Raw genomic sequence first — 19,953 nt, 5'->3', positions numbered from 1 at the left:
TAAGTCAAGAGAATGTTAAAGAGTCAACTTTGAGTGAAGTAGAAGGTAATAATCTAGGCCGGGGGACATATTTGGGTCTCCCCATTATGTCTGTGACTTAAAAATGGCATTGGTTTGTTTGTTTATTAATTTATTTATTTATTTATTTATTTTATATCAGCTGATATGGAAGATGATGATTTTGGTGCTGCCCTGCCTAAAACAAGCTGTATCACTGAGCAAACTCAATATTTCTTTGAAAACAATGATAAATCCTTTGGTGGGATTGTAGACTGTATAAACTGCTCCAGGTAAAATTTCTTCCATATAAGTAATAACTTTAGGATTTTTATTTATTTTTACAAAAGAGAAGGACGCCGTTATAAGAAGCAAAATTTTGGATTAATTTCACCAAATTTACATAAGTAGGACAGAGAAGAATACAGGCAGGCAAATTGCATTCTCTTTTTATGTGTTTAGAATTAATTTTAGTTTTAATCATTAAAGAATTGTAGAAATGCTTTAGTCAGTTTTTTGTTTTATAGTCTCTCCTCCATGAAAATTGTATTTTTATCTCTGTCACAATTTGTTTTCTTTTAATTTGTTATGTCAACTTAATAGCATTCTGCAAGAGATATGATTTCCTTCAGTCTGGTTATGCATCAAAATTTTTGACGGTCAAGAAGATTGTGCAATTTATCTTCTAATTTACCTTCTAGCTGATAGTGTTCATGATTTAAGAACTGTGAGTCTCATAAGGCAAATGAAGCTATTCTACTTTTTTTATTAAAAGAATTACTCTCCAGACACCATAAGGAGCCCTATTGAAGGTGATATTTAATAACATGTGAAAAAATTGTATACTTCAAAACATAGCATCTTGGACCTAGATCTCTGTTTCATACAAGAGCCTGCAGGGGTTTTGCATACATTTTGAGCTTCTGAAAATATCTTAGAAATTAGAATTAACAGCCAGATTTCAAACAAAAAAAAAGATAATATTTCACCCAGGAAAGAAAGAGAGAGAGCTTTACAGAATGGTGAAGACACGGACTTTTTTTTCACTTCCATACTTCCTCCTCCGTGTTACTAGTATATGTTGGGTTTATTTATAAACTGAAAATGACCTAACTTAAAGACATTTTGAGAACTATATGGACATAAAAATACAACAAATACACATCCAATACATGACATGCATACCCTATGCTTCTCTCTTGCCCTTCTCACAGACAGGTTTATGTGTTGGGGTTTTGTTTGTTTGTTCTTGTGGTTGGGGTTTTTTTCAGTGTTAATTGATGCTGAACTGATGTTATTTCTCAGTACAGCTACTGTGGTAGCAGTACAGAGCTAGCAATTAACTCAATTAAAGTCATTTATGCTCTTTTCCATTTTTTTCCACTAACAAGTCTATTTGAAAGAGGGTATGATGGAAATGTCAGAGATTACAAAATTTGTTATAAATGTTTATTACTGTTTGTTAATGAAAATGATAAACAGTAGGAGGCAGACTAAATCTGTGAAGCTGGATTATTTTATTCTGATACTGTGTGTCCTCAAATATGGTTTTCTTTGCTTCATTTAGACATAGGTTTTTGTTGGCTTTTTTCCAGACTTTATCATGCAGAGAAGATTTCAAACACCAATCTAGTGTTCATTATTAGTGACAGCCAACTGCTGTGCCGTTCCTGTGACCCAAAGCCACTGATGCAAGCGGAGAAGCCGGGTATCCTTTAAAAATCATGTTATTTAGTAGTGTGAATTGATTTCTGGCTATGGTGTACTGGAATATATTTGGGGAGAAATGACTGACTTATCTACGATATTAGCATGGTTGCCACTGGAATACTTGAAGTATCAGGTACTTGTGGATATCATCACAAATCATGTGAAGCAGCAGTCATTGAGGTAGAGAGCAAAGCTGTTATTTGTGAGAATTTAGACAGAAATGGGCTTGCAGGAACTTAGTGAAGTTTCAGAAAAGCGAATGCAAAGTTTTGGGCCCAGGACAGAATAATTGCACACAACTGGACAGGCTGGGGATGGAAAGTGATTTGCAGAAAAGAGCTGGAGGTTCATAGTGGGCAAGAAGTTGACCATGAGTTAGCACTGTGCCTTGCAGTAAAGTGGGCTGGTCGCATCTCAGGCTATGATAGCAAGGGTGTAGTCAGCAGATTGGGAAAACTGATCCATCCCATCTCTTCAGCACTGGTGAGAGTACATCTGGAGTGCTGTGTGCTTCCCAGGACCACACTGTCCCACAGGAGGAAGTCTATTGAAGGGCCACCAAGGAGGTTAGCATCTGAGAGCACAGGCAAGGAAAGTCTGAGTGTCCTGGGTTTATTCAACCTTTAGAAAAGACAAGGGTATGTCTGTCTAGAGAAATAACACAAAAAGGCCAGGACAGGAGTGTTTGGTCATGAAAAGCTGAGATGCTGCACTGATGGTTAGTTGATGAAGGCACTTTAGTGTGTGCTCAAAGACAAGAGCTTATTTGTGGAAACTGCATTAGCCATCAAAGGCTAGACTTCATCCAGCTGCATAGAATTTCTTCAGAGCTGGCTAGAGACATAGATGACTTACATGCTAGGCAGAGTTCTTGCAACATAAGCATTGAAGTTAAAAGCGTGTGAAAGACTGTTTTAATTTGCAACCACCTTCATGCCAATCTCTTTGCTTTAGCCTGTTCACTGCAGTAGATACCTGTAGGTGATGGTGATGGAAACACATACAACCAACATACACATTCTAGGTCAGTAGAAATTCACCTCAGCCATTCTCTTCTACATAGGTGTGAGGACATCATGCCAGAGATGGTAAATCAAACCATAATTTGGACTACTGTGACAGAACAGGGAAAACAATTAGTAATACCTCTGTCCATGTCAGGAAGTTAGTTGAGACAGCCTCCCCCACTTCTGGAAGAAAAGCAGATGGTAGTACAGATGACTGTGTTTCTTTGGCACAAGCAATGCATTCATTGCCACATTAATAAAACCGGAATTCCATCTACGCTTGGGCTGAAAAGGAAGTTACATTGGAGTGTCATGACAGAACTATGTAAACATAGCCTAATATTCTAATTGGCTTCAGTCCATGACACTTTCATTAACTGTTTCCACTGTCTGAATTTATAGACAGCACTCACTATAGAAAATGAAGCATGATGGATGGGAAAAGGACACATGACTTGCATTTCTCTGTGAAGCCCAAAACTTCTAGAAAGCAGTAAATGACCTCAAATGGCAGCCAGAGCAGCTGGGTGGGCTTATATTGACTAAAGGAACTATTTTTTTTTTTAATTCAACTATGCATTACTGAACTATTCTCTCTTTTCTGTGACTAAGGCACATAGTGAAATGCAGATGTAGCATAACATCACCCAAGCAGGCAAAATGACCTTTGGGTGCTATTTAGATGATTATCATTACACTTTGCTTCCTTTTGGCTGGTACAGCTTTGCTTATGCACGGTCTCTTAGAATATTTTTGTGTTTCAACTTCCCTTTCAGTTGAGCCACTGCAGAGAAAAGGGGAGATGACTCTCATAACATCTGAATGAAGGCAGATGCAGATCTGTAGAAAAAAAATCCCCATCATCTTGCCTTCTCTTCCCTTTGGCCTCTCCACTTGTTGCCCTGAAGCTGCCATACTACTCCATGGTAGTGCGTGAATTTGATGGCTTCAAGTGTAAATTAGAGCTACTAAGATAAGTTCTGGTACTCGATTATTTTAATAGCTTTAATATGTGTACTACCTGCAGTGGAATAAAAAAAGCTTAACATACTGAATAGTAACATAAGCAGCTTTCACCAGAAGGCTGTTTTGCAGTTTGCCATATCCTGGTCTTTCAAGCCTGCTGCAATGACTTGTGCCCCTCGTTAGCCAGTGGCACATGTGAAGTACAATGTTTACATCTAATCACCAGCAATTACAGATTTCAGAGATGTGAGCTAAAGTGGTACCTCCCATTTGCAGTTAGCTAATTAATAGCGTGTCACTGCTCCCCCTTCTCTCCTGATGTTAGTATGGACAGCATTTTCTCTGTCTGCCTTCATCACTGAAATGCTAATGGGATCTCATTAGTTCTCCTGTCATTTGCTACATGCCTACAGTGGCATGATCTTTTCTATGATATTTGGGGTAATATAAGCATACACATAGTAGAACCTGTAGTTTTTATAGGCTTCCACTGCTATGTTCAACCTGCATATGCCATTACTTTTCCAAACAAGTTTCATTGCTTTTACTGTGTATCTTCATTATAGCGGGGTAACTCAGTGGTAACATAAACTATAGGTTAGCTGATTATAGTTTAGTTATAACTATAACTAACTATAACTAATATAACACCATTGAAAGTTTACTGCTTTGTGAAATATTTTCTGCAATATTTGTGCAATGATAATAAAAGCAATACAGAAAATGTTAAAAGAACTAATCTTTTATTTCTGTTTATGGATCTGAAAATATTCTAAAAAGTCTTGCAGAAAGTTTATTTTCTTGATTATAACAGTGTAAAAATTAGGTATTTCACTTTGATTTATCTAAATGGTTGGGTTTGTTTTCTTGAATTTAAACAAGGAACTGTGAATATTGATGTTTATTTCAGTACTATCTGAATTAGGATAAATCTTCTCTCCTGCCACAAAAAATACAAACAGAATGTTGTTTATCCTGCTCATGTACAGTGCATGGAAAACAGTCACACTCCTTAACCAGAAAAACAGATGAAGGGCCAAATCCATGTGAAATGGTCAAACAACCTAGATACAGAAAAGGTCCCGAAATCTGTTTTGATGAAGCCAAACAGGTAAAATTGACACTTAGGACCATCTTTAGAAACAATTGTAGAGCAGCTTTAGATGATCAGTGAAAACTGTGTTTAAATGTACCTTGGTGCCTGGTAACTTCCTTATCACTAAACATACTGTTCACTCTAGACCATAGCCACTCTATTTCAGTTAACATAAAATTAACTGCTGCTTTCTTATCTGCCTTTCCTATAACCATTGCACTTTCACACATGATTTCCTCATCAGTGAGCATAAAACTATGTATGGTGCTGTGAAATGCAATTTTCAATGGCTTGCACAAGTAGACGATAATCTTGGCTTAGAAGTATTATTTTTATAATAATATTTCTAAATTTTTATTTAAATATTGCTAAATTATTAAAAATGTTATATGTGGTTTAGGATGTTTCAAATTTGGCAAATTGTACTGCCCTTAGGTCATGTTCTTAGCAGGTATAAAAGTGCATTGCTTTACTGAAATCATCAAAACTACGCCGTTTAGTACTTCTGTATTGAATGCATACGTTTCGAAAGAGAAAAATTACAACTGTGCAGCATATCTAAATTATTTTTAATATTCTTTCTATATTACCTTTCAAAGGTATGAAACAGATTATTCTGAATTCAAGTTGTTCAGAATAAATTTCAAGACAAAAAGGGCTGAAAAAGGAAGTGCCTTGCATTAGATACAACAAATACTTTAAAAACCTCTTTTTAATGCCTCATTCAGTTTCTGCAATTTCTGCAGTGGAAAGATTGTCACAAACCACTGCACTTAGTTGGCTATAACTGCTGTATACCAAAATTTGTTCCAGTATGTTCTCTGCTTTTCTTGTAATGAGGCGCAATTACCGAGATGTCAGTAGTGTTAAAAAAGTCCAGGGAATTGGTATTCAATGTGTTTTTCTAGTAACCAAATTTTCTTTTAAAAAGGAAGTCTTCTTACTGGCCAACAAAGATAAAATAAAGTTGAAAAACCATCCAAAAGCTATCCAGCCATTATAAATAATCCAAACCATCCTGATATGATTGTGTGTGAAAGTACAACTCTTGCTCACTAGCTTGATGTGCTGATCAGTGTGTAAGTCATGTGTTTTGTAACAGTGGATTGTTTTGGTTAAGTTTATTTGCAAAATTTGCTGTGAATCTCTTGCTCTTGGGTGGATGCTTTCACATTAACTCTGCTAACTGCCAGCAATCTGCATGATATCTCATCTTGTATGTCTTTTTTTCTGTGTTTTCTTTCCTTTCCTCTACTTGCTACTTTGCCCGTTATTAATAGGATCAGCCTATATGCACAACGAGTCGTGCCTCTGCCATGACGTCCGCTCCTATCTTCATTTTTCTGCAAGTTTTCATGTGGTGTGGATGGTCAGTTACTTTCTCTAATTTTTTGTTTTGTTCTTGGCTTAAAAAATTAGCAGACTTTTTTACTTACTGAGCATACAAAGAAAACAGAATGAAGCGAGTCTCAAAAGCAACAATCTGGAGCAAATTACTATTGCAATATTAAGGGAAATTAAATATTGAAAAAAAACCTGTCTGGAGCCTTATAAATCACAATTAATAAACACAAGGGCCTCTCCCATAGAACATACAAAGACAAGGGAACCTGTTGGGTTTATATGGTTGGCTCTTTGAGATTACACATGTACCAGATGAGTCCATATCCTTCACTTACAAGCATTTTTCCCTCGTCCTTGTTAAAATGAACAGAAGAAGAAATTTTTTTTCACAGAGACAAATAAAGATACAAAGCAAATAGAAAAGACAGTCTACCTGCGGAAATAAAGCTTTACTTATGGGTAGCATAGGATGAGTGCTGTGTATGAGTGCTGCTATTGAGGAGAGTAAGGAGTTTTCACTGCATTCAAATGAACACAACAGTTAATGATGGAAGATAATAGTATGCATCAATTTGGTTAAACTAGGAATTCAGTAAAACAATAATTTTTACTTCTTATTTTTTGGCAACCTAAACATATTGTCTGATTACAGTGGAGGGTGGGTTTTTTTCTTCTAATTAACTACATAAGTTGCTGTATATTGACCAAATGCAGACTCTGGGGTTTACAACGAAAGCCTTGGAAATTAGACTGGAAATTTCATTTGATGGTGTGGGACTGTGTCATGAATTACTGTGCTAGTGACATGTCTGCAAGAGAACTGCTGAGCTAAAAAACATAAAACGTGTGACTGAAGGGGGTTCTGATCAACATTATTGTTCTGAAAACCACTAGAGGGAGATACTCACATGTCTATCAAAGTAAAGCAAACGGCAGAACTGAAAGCTTACAAGGCATTTCTCAGGGTTAGTGTAATGAAACACTGAAAATTGTAGCAATTTAGAAAAGTAATTTTCTCAGTAATCTATATTCTCCCTATACTTAAGGGAAGGTTCAATTAATATCTCTTGAATATAACTGAAAAAGTATTTAAATTCTGTTTGACATTTTATTATTTGAATAATTTTGAAGTTTCTTATTCTGTATCTAAGTGATGTAGTTTTCTGCAAACCTAGGAACTTGCACATCCATGGCAGAAGGTTGTAGGGAAAGGTGAAAGGCCTTTCTTTAAGCCAGCGGTATTTCACATTAAAATCTAGATTAACATCTCATGCTCTTGCTCATGCAATTTGCTCTGCACATAGCTTTCTTTTAATTAAAAAGCTACTGTCCAATGTACATAAAGCAGCAGAGACTCACCTTGAGCTGAATTCTTTATGCCCAAAATGTGCTTTCTACTTAAGATGAGAAACCCGCAGAAAATAATTTTAGCTGATAAGCTTTTGGCAGCAGAAAATTATAAAGGTAATTTTTTTTCATCCATCTTGTTTTTAATAACTTTGTGATTTTGGAAATGGGTTCTCTCTGGACATTTAACTATGTAGTTATATTAAAATCACTGAAGCCAACACAGATACGATCCAGCTGATCAGGTTCAGTAACCTGACGGGTTTTTTTTTACTTTTCATCAAGAATAACAAAACAGTCATTATCACTGCCTTGAATGGCTTGCTCTTAACTTGTTCATGCACACTGGTTTTGTTTGCCGTGCCTGAGAATAAAGAACTGTACAAGTTTTTAGCCCCTACTGGCAATGTCTTATTTCTATCAGCTTCCAGGGAAGTCAGTGGGAGCTTTGAGAGTGATTAGCAGTCCAGGCAGCTGGATACATCTTGTTGGAATTGCCTGTGTCCCCGATCTGTGCATGGGTAGCTGTACACCTTTGACAGATTCCTGTGGTAGTCCAGACAAAGGAGGGTAACACAAAACCTGTGAATGAACATGCACTGGAACTGGAAATGACTCTTGAGTAAACGCAAAGGTGTTCTCCATGTAATATGAAACTTTTAAAATACATGCTTATGAAAGGTGTAACTTTGAGGTAACCTATTGATATCAAAGGCCAGAGCAGAGCTCTTTGGGCAGGTGTTGTTTTGTCCTTTTATAAGTCAGAGTAGCACAATGGGTTCTGATGAATTATTATGGTTTAAAAACAAAGTTTTAGTACATTAAATAGTTATAGTGCACTTCTAAAGGAGTAACAAGTGCATTTATAGTTTTAGTGTATATGTAGTGTACGTATATATAGTATATGTATAGCCTTATATATATATATGTGTATTTATAGTTCCATGTGAATTTTTAAAATTTTGGGCTGGCAATGTCTTTAAGGAAATGTTGATAAATAGCAATGAATATGTGGGTTTCACACTTAACAATGAAGGTATGGTTTTATAAAAGCATTCATTTCCATTCTGAAAGTACAGAATATTTTTCATAGCGTGTGATGCTGTAAAATAGCCCTATCTAGAGCTGTCACAGTAAGGCATGACATGAAGGAGATGGCATTTGGATTTGACACTTCTCTACCTCAAGCATGCAAGGAAATTTGACATGATTTATTAATGCAAGAAATTCCTCATACACTTCTGGTGAAATGAAAGTGCCTTACAACAATTCTTTCCAATTTCTTTTACAAGTCTCTCTCTCTTCAAAGAGAATTAATATACAGACATAATCTTGAAGACAACAAAGAGAGGACATCCCCAGCTGATCTGTTATTCAGTATTTGTGTGATTAATGTAATGGGCTGGAAAATTTCAGTGAAACTGCTTAAAAATAGTTCAGTGTCTAATTGTAGTAACAGAGTTAAGATGATACAAAGAGAAGATAAAATGATTCTGTATATCTTTGTTATAAGATAGTTTAGAAGAAATCGCAAAAATAACATTAACATGAAACAGTTGAGAAGTTTTCTTAAAACTCAAGAAGAGGGGAAGTGTTTTCAAAAAAGGCATTTTAAAGACCATTCAAAAGTGACATTTTTCTAAATCTGGTTTTAAATTGGGAATGGAATCCCACTTATTTCCAGGGGATTCTTGATTGTTATGATTCATGTAAATAAACACATAACCAGATTTCCTCCTCTTTTTTGATTTTATATTTTCACATTTTCCATAATGTTGACAACAGTTAAAACATAAAAGAAAATTACAATGTGAAATTCTGTGGAGAAAAAAATTAGTTCAGATAGGATCTACTGTACCTTGTTTGCCACTACTATTTTTTGCCTTGGCTTAGGATATGAAAGAATGAACTGATTCCAGAGATAATATTTAGAAGTTGTTCTTGGCAGAACTGCTGGTTTACCACGGCAAGTTGGTCTAAAAACCTCAGAAATTTAGTGTGGCTTTCATGAATATGAGGTTAAAATCTCACTAACCTTGAAGTATGTGTATAAATATTGTATACTTTTGTGTAGTACAGTTTAATGCTGTCGTTCATAATAAGACAATGCCTCTCCTGCATAAGGCTTCCAAGATATTCTCTGCTGTTGTGAATTGTGAATCCTTTAAAAACTTCTGTGTAGTTTTAGGGAGAGAGAAAAAGATATTAAAATACTTTTTTTCAACCCAATAAGAATATTACACTGTATGACTGTTGAATGTGAGAGCAGTTGATAAATTGTGGTGTGGTTAAAAAAAAATCTCATAAAGCAAATAGAAATGGACAACAGAATGGAGGGTGTTTTCAAGTACCTATGGAGGTAGGATTAATTTATCGACACAATTTACAATATTTGACCTAGTGCAAGGTGACATAAACTGAGTACTGTATAATTCTATATGTGAAGGCCTACTTGTTTTGTATCTGTACTGGATGTTGTTTACACTTAAAAAATATTTCCCTTCATGTTATGCACAATTTTGTTCAAGACCTTCAGTTTACTTCTTATACTCTCCAGACATCTCCTGTCTGTTGGAAATTTTAAATCTCCTGCTTTGCTTTCAACTCTTTCTTCAAAGATGACTGCTCTAAGTAATTTCAGTGACAAGAATAATAAATACCAAGAGGTAACACTGAATGCTGTTCACTGAATTCATGTGAGAGAAAACCTTTACTGATAATTCTGTTTTTAGTGGTAGTTACTGTGAGGAAGAAGCAACAGGGTTATTTTTAAGTGCTTTAACTAGAATAAAGCTGCATGACAAGACACAATGCAGATGCAAATAGTGACAGAGCCAAATTAAATAAACCAGAAAGTTCAGTGCCTCTTGAAATCTTAGCATCCTATTCCAAATCTGGTGCAGTAGAGTTCACTTAGGACTTCCTTGTTGACCAGAAAGCTTAGGAATTTTGAACTTGTAGAGTGCAATCTACCAAAAAAAAAGCAAAACTAAATGCCAAAAAAACGCCACCAAAAAAAACAAATTAAAAAAAAAAAAACACAAAGAAAAACCCTAAACAACAACAAACAAAAAGAAACCCCAAAAAGTGTGAGCCAAAACTATACAACTAAATTATAAAGCTACACATGGCAGAGATATGTCTGGAAAAAGCTATTGTTAATAAAGAATGGCAGCCACCATGAGGTATTTGCTTTAGGACAAAATGAATTTCTGTTTCTTTCTAAAGAAATTGAATGCTGATTTTTTGGGTTTTGTTTGGGCTTGGGGTTGCTGGGGTTTTTTTTACATCCAAGTTTCTAAAGGAGGCTCTTGGTAAATGCTATAATTCCTGATAATATACTGAGTGTCCTTTGTCTGCCTTATCTGATTTTACATATTTTTTCCAAACTGTTTTGGAACCAGCTTTAAAGAATGCATTGTGTGTAGAATAAATGCCATTAAAATTTTCATCCATTAAAGCTGATATAAAGAACTCATTGAAATCCTTTTCTCTGTACAATAATTCCCAAATTCCGTCTTTACACCTCTATTAGGAAGCAGTTGCCCTAACATCATATTTGGCTTTGTGCTTTTGATTTAGTCAAAAATTTCTATTATCATTTTCAGTGTATTCTGCAGGGAGGTCATAAAAAACACCTTATCAGCCCCTTTATTTCCTGTTTATATCCAATCTGCCATTTTTATGTATTTGTTCTTGCCCATTTGTGTAAACTTGATTTCTTAAATACTAACATTTTCTCTATGACAGTGTATTTAAGTTCCCTACAGATTCATGCAGGGGTGTTTATTTTGAGTTTTCTTAAAGGTTGTATGGTTTCTTGGTGGAGGGTGATGATGGTGTATTTTCATTTTTTGGGGGTTGGGTTTTTGGGTGTGGGTGGTGTACAGTTGATTTTTCTAATTGTGACATTATTTTACCTGATTAGCTAATGCAATATTTCTAAATATTCTTCTGAATCCTTTTAAGGAACTTGCATTTAGAGATACTACTTCAAGGAGTGGTTTTTTTCTGTTTTCTGGGGGCCTGTTTTGTTTGTTAAGGGTTTTTCCTTTTTTCTTGGTTTCGAGGTTGTATGGTGGGGGGGGGGGGGGCGGTTAATTGCTTTTGGTAACTTTCAGGTAGTTACCTCTCTTTAAATTGACATTTTTTGGTTTGGATTTGTTTGCCCTGATCTCTCACACAATAAGGCTAAATGCTATTGCATTGTGGTCTATGGAGCTCCTAGAGCTATATAGAGCAACTCTACTAATAACTTTGAACTGCCCCTGTGCATCACTAAAGATTCAAAGATTTATTGTTCCAAAAGTCCTTTATCATATCCAAAAATGTGCTCTCTATATCTCTCTTTGATGAGACTTCGATCCAGTCTTTGTGTGGTTTCTCTAATCTCACATGACATTGGTATTGTCCCCTTGATCAGGCGGTCAGCAGTGTAAACCTGGTATTACATTTTTTATTATGAAACTGAAATTTCTTACCCACAGATTCCATCACACTTCCTTTTTCCTGTAATAGTTTTATGCTGTTGCATTTTGTGTCATCCCTTACATTGTACCCTTTTGCTGTATGTCTGGGACTGCCATTCTTACAAAGCTGTAAGACAAATGCTCTGTCCTACTGATTATTCTCCTTTCACTAGGTTTTGGATATGTGTATTATTTTGGGGCAGTTCATTGGTGATTGGTCTTCATCCCTTTGTCTTGATTTTATGTTCCTAGCATTGGTGTAGAAGCGCTGGGAAATTTTGCTTAAGGATGTGCTAATAAATTAAAGGTTTTTTAATGACTCTTTCTTATTTACCCTGATTGTACCTTTTAATAGACACACACACACACACATGCATGCACAAACACACTCCAGCCTTTTCTGGGGCATATTAAGTATTAATTGCATATGCCTCAGTGGCATGTCAGTCTGAACCAGGAGCTTTTCCCTGCCTGTTGGCTTTCCTCTGCTTTCTGTTCTAAAATCTTTTTGATTTCTGTGCCAGTAGCCAGTCACTCTTACTGTTAAGATTCAGTCATCTGTCCTTCCCTGCACATATTGCATCTGTTCAAGAAGTTTCCCCAGTTGCTAATATACCTACATTCCTTTCCACCTACACTGTCTTCTTGCGTTGGAGGCTTGGGATCTCTTGGAAAATGGAAAGTGTCTTTTTATGCCATGGGTACAGCATACAGTGAAAACAAGAGAAAGACTAAATATTTTCAACCTTCAGAGCTATTCACAAATCTCAGACTCATCAGACAAAGTGGTGAGGGGAGAGGATGGCTGGAAAATTATCCTGGTGTTTTAGGTACTAATCAGAGTTTGTATCAGGTCTTAGAAACAAGGTCTAAGGTGTTAGGGGCTCCAGAATAGGTATCAAATGTATTTCAGGCAGACTAATGAATATGTCCATCATGTGAAAGGTATAAAGCATTATAGGCAAAGTGGTACCAAGGAACAGCAATTAATGGCAGGGAAGAATGAGGAAAAGTGGTGTGATTGCTGTGTGGCATAAGGAATAGTTACTGATTCATGGCAGAGCACTGCAGCTCAGAGACAGCCCTAAAACTGAATCAAGCATGTACAAGTAGTGCAAGAGAAAATTCTTTTCTCATACTTGAATAGAGCGTCAGAGGCAGAGAAAGGATTTTCATTCTCTTTGATCATATCTTCACCTGCAGACCATATTCATTTTAATGTGTGATCATTTGATGAAATGGACGTAAACATATTTTGGTATTTGTTTTCTAATCTTGAAAAGTTATCTGTTCTATCTTTTCTCACAATAAAGTCATACTCAGAATTGTAAAATTGATGTAATTTTAAGGAATATAGATGTTGTTTATTGGGGCCCCCAGGTATATTCCATAACATTTTTTGATTGATGGTGTAAATATCCCATCTAGTTCATAGCTATCTGCTGTAAACCTTGAAAGTATTTACTCCTCCCATGTTTATAGTTAAAGTAATAATGCCACTCTTTGTATCAAAAATCAGAGGAACGTCCAGGAATTATTTTACTGTTATTTTAGCAAAATAACATATATAAGACCAAAAAAGGATGCCTCGAGGATAGTTCAAAATGTTGAAAACTAAGCTGTAGGTTACTTCTCAAGCAACCTCACTGTAATTAATATTAAATGATTTCTTCTTTTCTTGTCGACAGGAGGATTCGGCTGACTGCGGTGGGGCCTCTGGTCTGAGTCCATCACTGTGGTCTATGGTACCAATTCAGTTGGTCCTGCTTTGGCTGTTATCTGGCAGCAGACACTGCCAGTTATGACCTTGCTAAACCAAAACCTACATAACTTAATCAAGACCTGGCCAAAACGATAGCCTCAGTTCCATTGTCGAAAGGGTCAGCTATTGAGACAGCAGCAGAACAGCAGTGCTCGTGTGGTTATCACGCGTTGTGAGACTCATCAAGGCACCACGATGCCTGCATGTTGGAGTGTCAGATCCTTAACCATGTGTGAATGCTGCATCATCTACACCATCCAAACAGATTTCTGTACGTGCTTCACCGGGGAAATCTAAAACCTTTTGTTTGTTTGTTTGTTTGTTGTTGTAATCTTGATGACTTCATGTAAAAGGGCTCCCCTAAAAACAGCTTATGTATATGATTTTAATTTCTTTTAAGCTTTGGATATCTTGAAGTTTATATTCTTTTACATGAACAGTTGTTTAAAAACCAAAAAAAAAACAAAGAAAAAGAAAAAGGAAAATGTTCTCCCCAATACACATTACTAGCACCATGATGGCTGCTTTTAGCATCAGTTTTGTCCAAACTAGTTGAGCAAAGTGAAAATATTGGCCAGTCTTCACCAGAAGTTCAGCATGATTGGAATGCTTTATGATGAGTAGTTAATTCTTCCAAAAAGGAATCATGCAGCCAGCTAAGTTTTAGTAGGTTGATATTGTATGTAGAAAGGAAGGAAGGGAGAAATCTTCTGTATTTCAAAATACAAAGGTAGTGGAAAGTGTAACTAAAAAGTGATTTTTGTCTTAAACTTGGTGTCATCTTCTGTCAGAAAAAAAATTAATTTCAATGTAATATTCACCTCCTTTTCACAATGCAGTTACATATAAAGCAAGTAGAAATTCTTCAAAGGCTGAAACAAAAAATGCTTGTGAATAAAAAATGTCTTTGTGATATTTGAACGTTGGTTTCCAGGGGTATTTTGCATGATGATGATGCTATGTTATTGTTTTTCAGTTTGTTTTCTTTGATGGTAGAGTATAGTTCATTGGAAAGATAACTGAGTGATTCTTGTATTGTGTGAGAAACTGAACATTGCAATGTGTTGCAATCAAATAATATTAAATTATATTATATTATGAAACAGAGCTCTGAATATACTGTGCAATGAAAAAGCTGAGAAAATAGGGTAAATATAGCTATCGTAACAAAAGGTTGAGGTGGGTTTTTTACGGAATAGCAATCTCACATGAAAATCTGTGTACAGATATTTTACGGATATAAAAATCAGATTTAACACATTTATTTTTGGAAGTATATGTTCTCTAAGGTTCATATCAGGTTCCCCCTTTGTTTCCTTCATATAAACCCACTCATAATATTAAAACTTATGCTGTTGCTATTTATTATTGAAAATAGCATATTTAACAGCAAAATAACCTGGTTGCTGCAATTAGAAAACATATAAACAAATGGGGAGCCTTGAATCTATATGTATGCACATTGATACTTGATTGTGAATAATAACTCTAGAAGTTGTTTTTATACAACCTCATTGGTGATAAAGATTGGTGCAGTAAATTACAATATTACAGTGTAGCATAGTGTTGATGCAAAATATGATTTGCGCTTTTTTTCCTAGTTTTCAGAACTAAACAGCTAAGACAGCTAAACCAATGAATGTGCAACTCTGCTGGTATTGTACAGTTCTGCTAACAACTGCAATATGCAAATATTAATATGGCACAATACACTAGCTCTTTAAAAAATAAAAAATGCAAATCATAAGTATATATATGCTGGCAATTGATTGATATATTTTTGATCATGCCAAAAGCTTAAAAAATGATTGGGCATGCATTAATATCCTATGAAAACTGAAGAAGCTACTCAAAGCCATGGCATGGCTTGAACAATCAGATGTCTACTGTAGTTGTACTCATGGCTGGTTCATTGTTTCTCATGTACCTCGGCTCCAGCTATGTCTTTTCTCATGTTTGGGAATACAGTGAGTGAAAAAAAAAAAACCCTGACCTTTTGTTCAGTGATGAAATCTAGATTTTTAAAAAATATGTATCTAGCAATGTCATGGGGTTAAAAGTAAAATTAACTGTGTTGGATGACTTCAGGTCCTCCTCAGGGAAGGTGAGCTAATGTTGATGATATGGGTGAAGATAAACTTGGAGCTCTTCCTTCCAGTCATAGTGCTACAGTTCACCTGATACAAAAATTGGTTGAGTGTCTCTAATGCCAAGACTGCATCCAGTATTTTTCCTTAATGTTGGCAATTGACATTTTATGGGAGGAGCAAGTTTTTTAGGATTAGGCCAATACTTACTGCACTCACTGCTTTTACTCTGAGGTTACTTTAAATACACATTAGTTTGTGTTTTGCTCTTTTAATTTCTTGAAAGATCATTACATTAAGTTCTCTATAGTTTTCACTTAGCTTCCCAAAAGAAACCCTTCATGGAGAAGTTACACTGTTTAACATTTTAAAACACTTTCATTATGCTGGTAGGCTATACTTGGAGTTACTTAGTAAACATTTGATTAGTGTTTGTAGGGAGAAAGAAAGATGGCACAAAGTCATGCTGCCACAGAAAACATCTGTAGCTTTTGCTCTCATCCCACTTCCCTTAGAGTGTTCAAATGCAAAAGGAGGGAGAAGCCCATGCCATGCCGACACATAGCCCTCCTGGGTGATCCAAAGAGGGCAATGTCCTTTGCTCCTCTCCTTTGCCCCTCTAGGGCATATTCCCTGAAGGAATATGTTTCTATATAAACATTTAGCCTTCCAACTAACATTATAACATTCTATATAAACATTTAGCCAACATTATACCCATCTGATTAATACTTTAAAAAGTAGTAAGTATTTTAAATACTTTGAAATCATATATTGGAATATATCCAAGTGATGGTCAAGACTTTTTTTTTTTTAAATACCCTGATATCTGCAAAATGAAAACTTAGATCAAAAATGCAATCTGAACTTTAGCTATCTCAAAATGTGAATACCAGTCTGATAGAAATAACTCACATGAATAAATATAAATTCTCATGCAGAAGAGTATCCTTACTCTCACAGTGCATCATAGTCATCTTATTTTGTCTTTCAAAAAAGAACCTTGATGTAAGCTTTAAATTAAGATATTTTTAAATACAATATATTGTTAAAAATTGTGTTTTTTAAAGTCACATAAAAGGTTCTGTTGATGGTTGCTCAAATCCTTTAAATATCACTAAGAGAACTGTTGGGACTGGTTCAGTTTACACAGAAGTCATGCAGTGTATTTTACATCTGACAAATAACCACCATTAAAGTTGTTACAGCATGATACCGTGCAAAACATGATCTGAGAACTTAACATGAAAGGTTTCTTTCTATTTTTTTCATTTAAACAACCAGCATTACTGCCAAAACACTGACCGTGGTCCATATTTGTAACAGGTTTTTAACATGACATAGCAGGTCTGATGGACAAGATTTTTAGCTCCTATACCTTTAAGACTTTAGTATGATCTTTTTCATGTTTCTAATGCTTGAGGCTTTACTGCTTAACTTGACAAAAACAACAGTGTTGCTGCCATTTGTAAGTTTTCCTACAATATTCCTTTTATTAACTTAAAACCTGGCCTTACTGGTTTCAAATAGGCAGTATCCCTTTTAAGTGACCTTTGCAACCCAAGTGTTACTTGCTGTGGTTGAGAGCTTTTTGGTGTCACTGAAGAGACATTAAGGCCTTTTTTTCCCATTAACACATAAAAAACATGCTTAATATGACTTAATTCCAAAACACAACCTCAGTATCACTGATCCAAAAATTCGATGCTAGCACACTGGTTATTAAAAAATATATGAATGCCTAAAAGGCACTGCAATGCACTCGATAGTTTTTGGAATGTCGACCTAAGGTGAAACCTTAATAACTCCTTTCTTAGGATAAATTTTACCCTAACTTCATCAGACATCAGAGCCTTTAACAAAGGCCAGATTTATTATTATTTTTTTCATACCACAATGTTAATATTGTTAATACTCATTGTACACTATTGTAAAAAGATTAAAACAAAGTGTCTGAAAACAATTCAAGAGTTTTGAAAAGTTAGCCTCACCCTCTTCCCAGCTACTTGCATCTGTCCTGTTTATGGTTTAAAAGAAAAACATCATCTTGAAGAAATATTTCACTGAGGCTAAAGGGATACTGTCTTGTTCAGATGCCATGAAATTGCGATTGTGATCTGAAAAAGCTGTCTTCTCTTCTTGTGTTGTATGGAATGTCTGGATCATGCTTTCTGGGATACTTTTATTGAAATGCTCAGTGTGCGTTTCTGCAAAAAAAGACTTGGTTGCTCTTACCAGGCAATCAGGTCTTTCTCCCTTTTCTTGTGTTCTCTTGACACTTTTGTGGAACTTGACAAGCCTGGAAAAAAAATAATTTTTTTGTAAAAATTTGTACAATAATGTTATAAAAAGTTTATAATCCTAGAACTGTTGTGTTAATTATTGTGCAAAAACAGTATATTCAGAATAAAAGTTTATCATTTAAAATCAACAACTATTTTACTGTTCACTCTGTATAATAAAAACACACAAATAAGAGCCTACATTATTTGCTATATAATACTTTTGAGTTTCATATAATTATAACCAAGTGTCTGAAGAGAGTGAAGACAGTGACTTAATGCAGGTCTTCATGGGGTTCAGAGAAGGATGCAGAGCAAACCTTCATTTCTGTTTCATTTGCAACTGTGAAAATTTAAAAAAAGTGGAAAAAATCTAACCAATTAAAACTGAGGGTCTGTAAAGCTCTCAGTAAAATAAGAGTCTGAGGCAGTTGAAGTATCCTTGTTTTCCTGAAACAATTGCTTTTGGAAGGGTTGCCATTTGCTAACTTGTAAACACTGCTGAAGTCCAAGAGTTCATTCACATGGAGAAGCAGAATAAAATCAGATGGCTCAGATGGGTCCTGCCCAAGTTGTTGCCGTTGCCCCCACCTCTGACCAAGACTGAGTCATGATTCAGTCAGCTTCTGTACTGCTGCTGTTCTTAATTAAGCACTATATTTAAAGTGGATGTATGTACCTTAATAAACAGGCTTGGGGTGCTCAGGAGGTGCTTTGCTGGGTTTCTGACTTCCTGTGGTGGCACTGGCAATCTGTCAGAAGTGCAGGGCAGAGGGCTGAAAGTGGTAACTGCTTTAGAAGCCTGACTTTAATCCTTGATTGCAAATGTGTCACAGCCCAGAGAAAATGGCAGTCATAAAATTCTGATTGTTTTACTGAATCCCTGAGGAGTAGATAAGAGAATAAGAAATCAAATGCAGATTCTAGTGCTGCAAAGTAATAGATCACCCATGTGGAAATGCTACAAGGCAGTGCATGACACTGTGCATCAACATCCAGAGATTACCAGCCTCAACTAGATTAAACATTGCTTCCTAACTACATGATTATCCCCACATGCTGAACTCACTCTATCATGTTTTCTGTAGGCTGACTGCCATTGAGATGTAGAAATAAATAAACCCCCAAAATCCCTTTCTTGTACCTCTTTAATTTAATTGCTGTCTTACAATACACTAGTTAAGGAGAAGACACTTGGACAACACAAGGTTTTTTCCCCACACTCCTGGAACTTATAAGCATCTTTGACTTCATCAGTTTGATATGGGAATTGCTGCACTGCGGTGAGATATTCTATATTCATCCCTTGTGCAAATCAAACCAGAATGCACTTGGCCTGTCATATTGTGTTATTTTGAGAGATGCCTTCATAGTGTCCAATGCAGCTCTGTTGCTGCTAACCATCTACAGAAATCAAGACATATAACACAGATGTTACAAAATGCCTTCATTGTCACATCTATTAGTCCAGTCCTCCTTGTAATGCTCGACTGAAAAATATGCCCACCCTAAATGGTACAACATTTTCTCTGTCTGTTGCAAGAGACATTGAAAACAATGTGTCTCTTTCCAATAACCTCTTAGGAGCTTTTGTTCACAAAGTGTATATGGGGGAGGAGGAAAGAAAAATGAGACTTTTCCAGGAGAATGATTTAATCTAAATTCTAACTGTATTACTCCTAATTGTTTTAAGTATATAATAATTTCTCTCTCTTTCTGGTTGAGAATATCACATTCTCAGGAGCTGGCCTTTCCTTTTGAAACCTTGTTCAGAAACCCAGACACTTTTTAGCAAAGTAGCCCCTTTTAATAGAACACCCACCCTTCTCTTTCTTTTGGGGTTTTGAATCTCATTTTTTCTCTGGTTTTTAAAAATATTTCCTTGA

General features: G+C 35.7%; 1 protein-coding gene across 4 annotated transcripts in view; it reads left to right on the top strand.

Annotated features, from left to right (window-relative positions):
* CACNA2D1 (calcium voltage-gated channel auxiliary subunit alpha2delta 1) overlaps window positions 1-18,219 on the top strand; it is a 365,472-nt gene extending 347,253 nt beyond the window's left edge. For 2 of the 4 annotated variants that reach the window (XM_082280237.1, XM_082280236.1), the window contains exons 36-39: window positions 161-290; window positions 1,593-1,705; window positions 4,709-4,791; window positions 13,625-18,219. In XM_082280237.1, the coding sequence (XP_082136363.1) occupies window positions 161-290; window positions 1,593-1,705; window positions 4,709-4,791; window positions 13,625-13,741 (443 nt within the window). In that variant the 3' untranslated portion in view covers window positions 13,742-18,219. Of the gene's footprint in view, window positions 1-160; window positions 291-1,592; window positions 1,706-4,708; window positions 4,792-6,056; window positions 6,477-13,624 lie in introns of those variants that run through there. The other 2 variants (XM_082280239.1, XM_082280238.1) reach the window with 2 other exon arrangements.
* The last annotated feature ends 1,734 nt before the right edge of the window (window positions 18,220-19,953 follow it).

This window comes from Coloeus monedula (assembly GCF_965178545.1).
Source record: "Coloeus monedula genome assembly, chromosome: 4".
NCBI lineage: Eukaryota > Metazoa > Chordata > Aves > Passeriformes > Corvidae > Coloeus > Coloeus monedula.
Note: the sequence above shows the minus strand (reverse complement) of the source record. Positions and strands in the feature narration are given on the sequence as shown.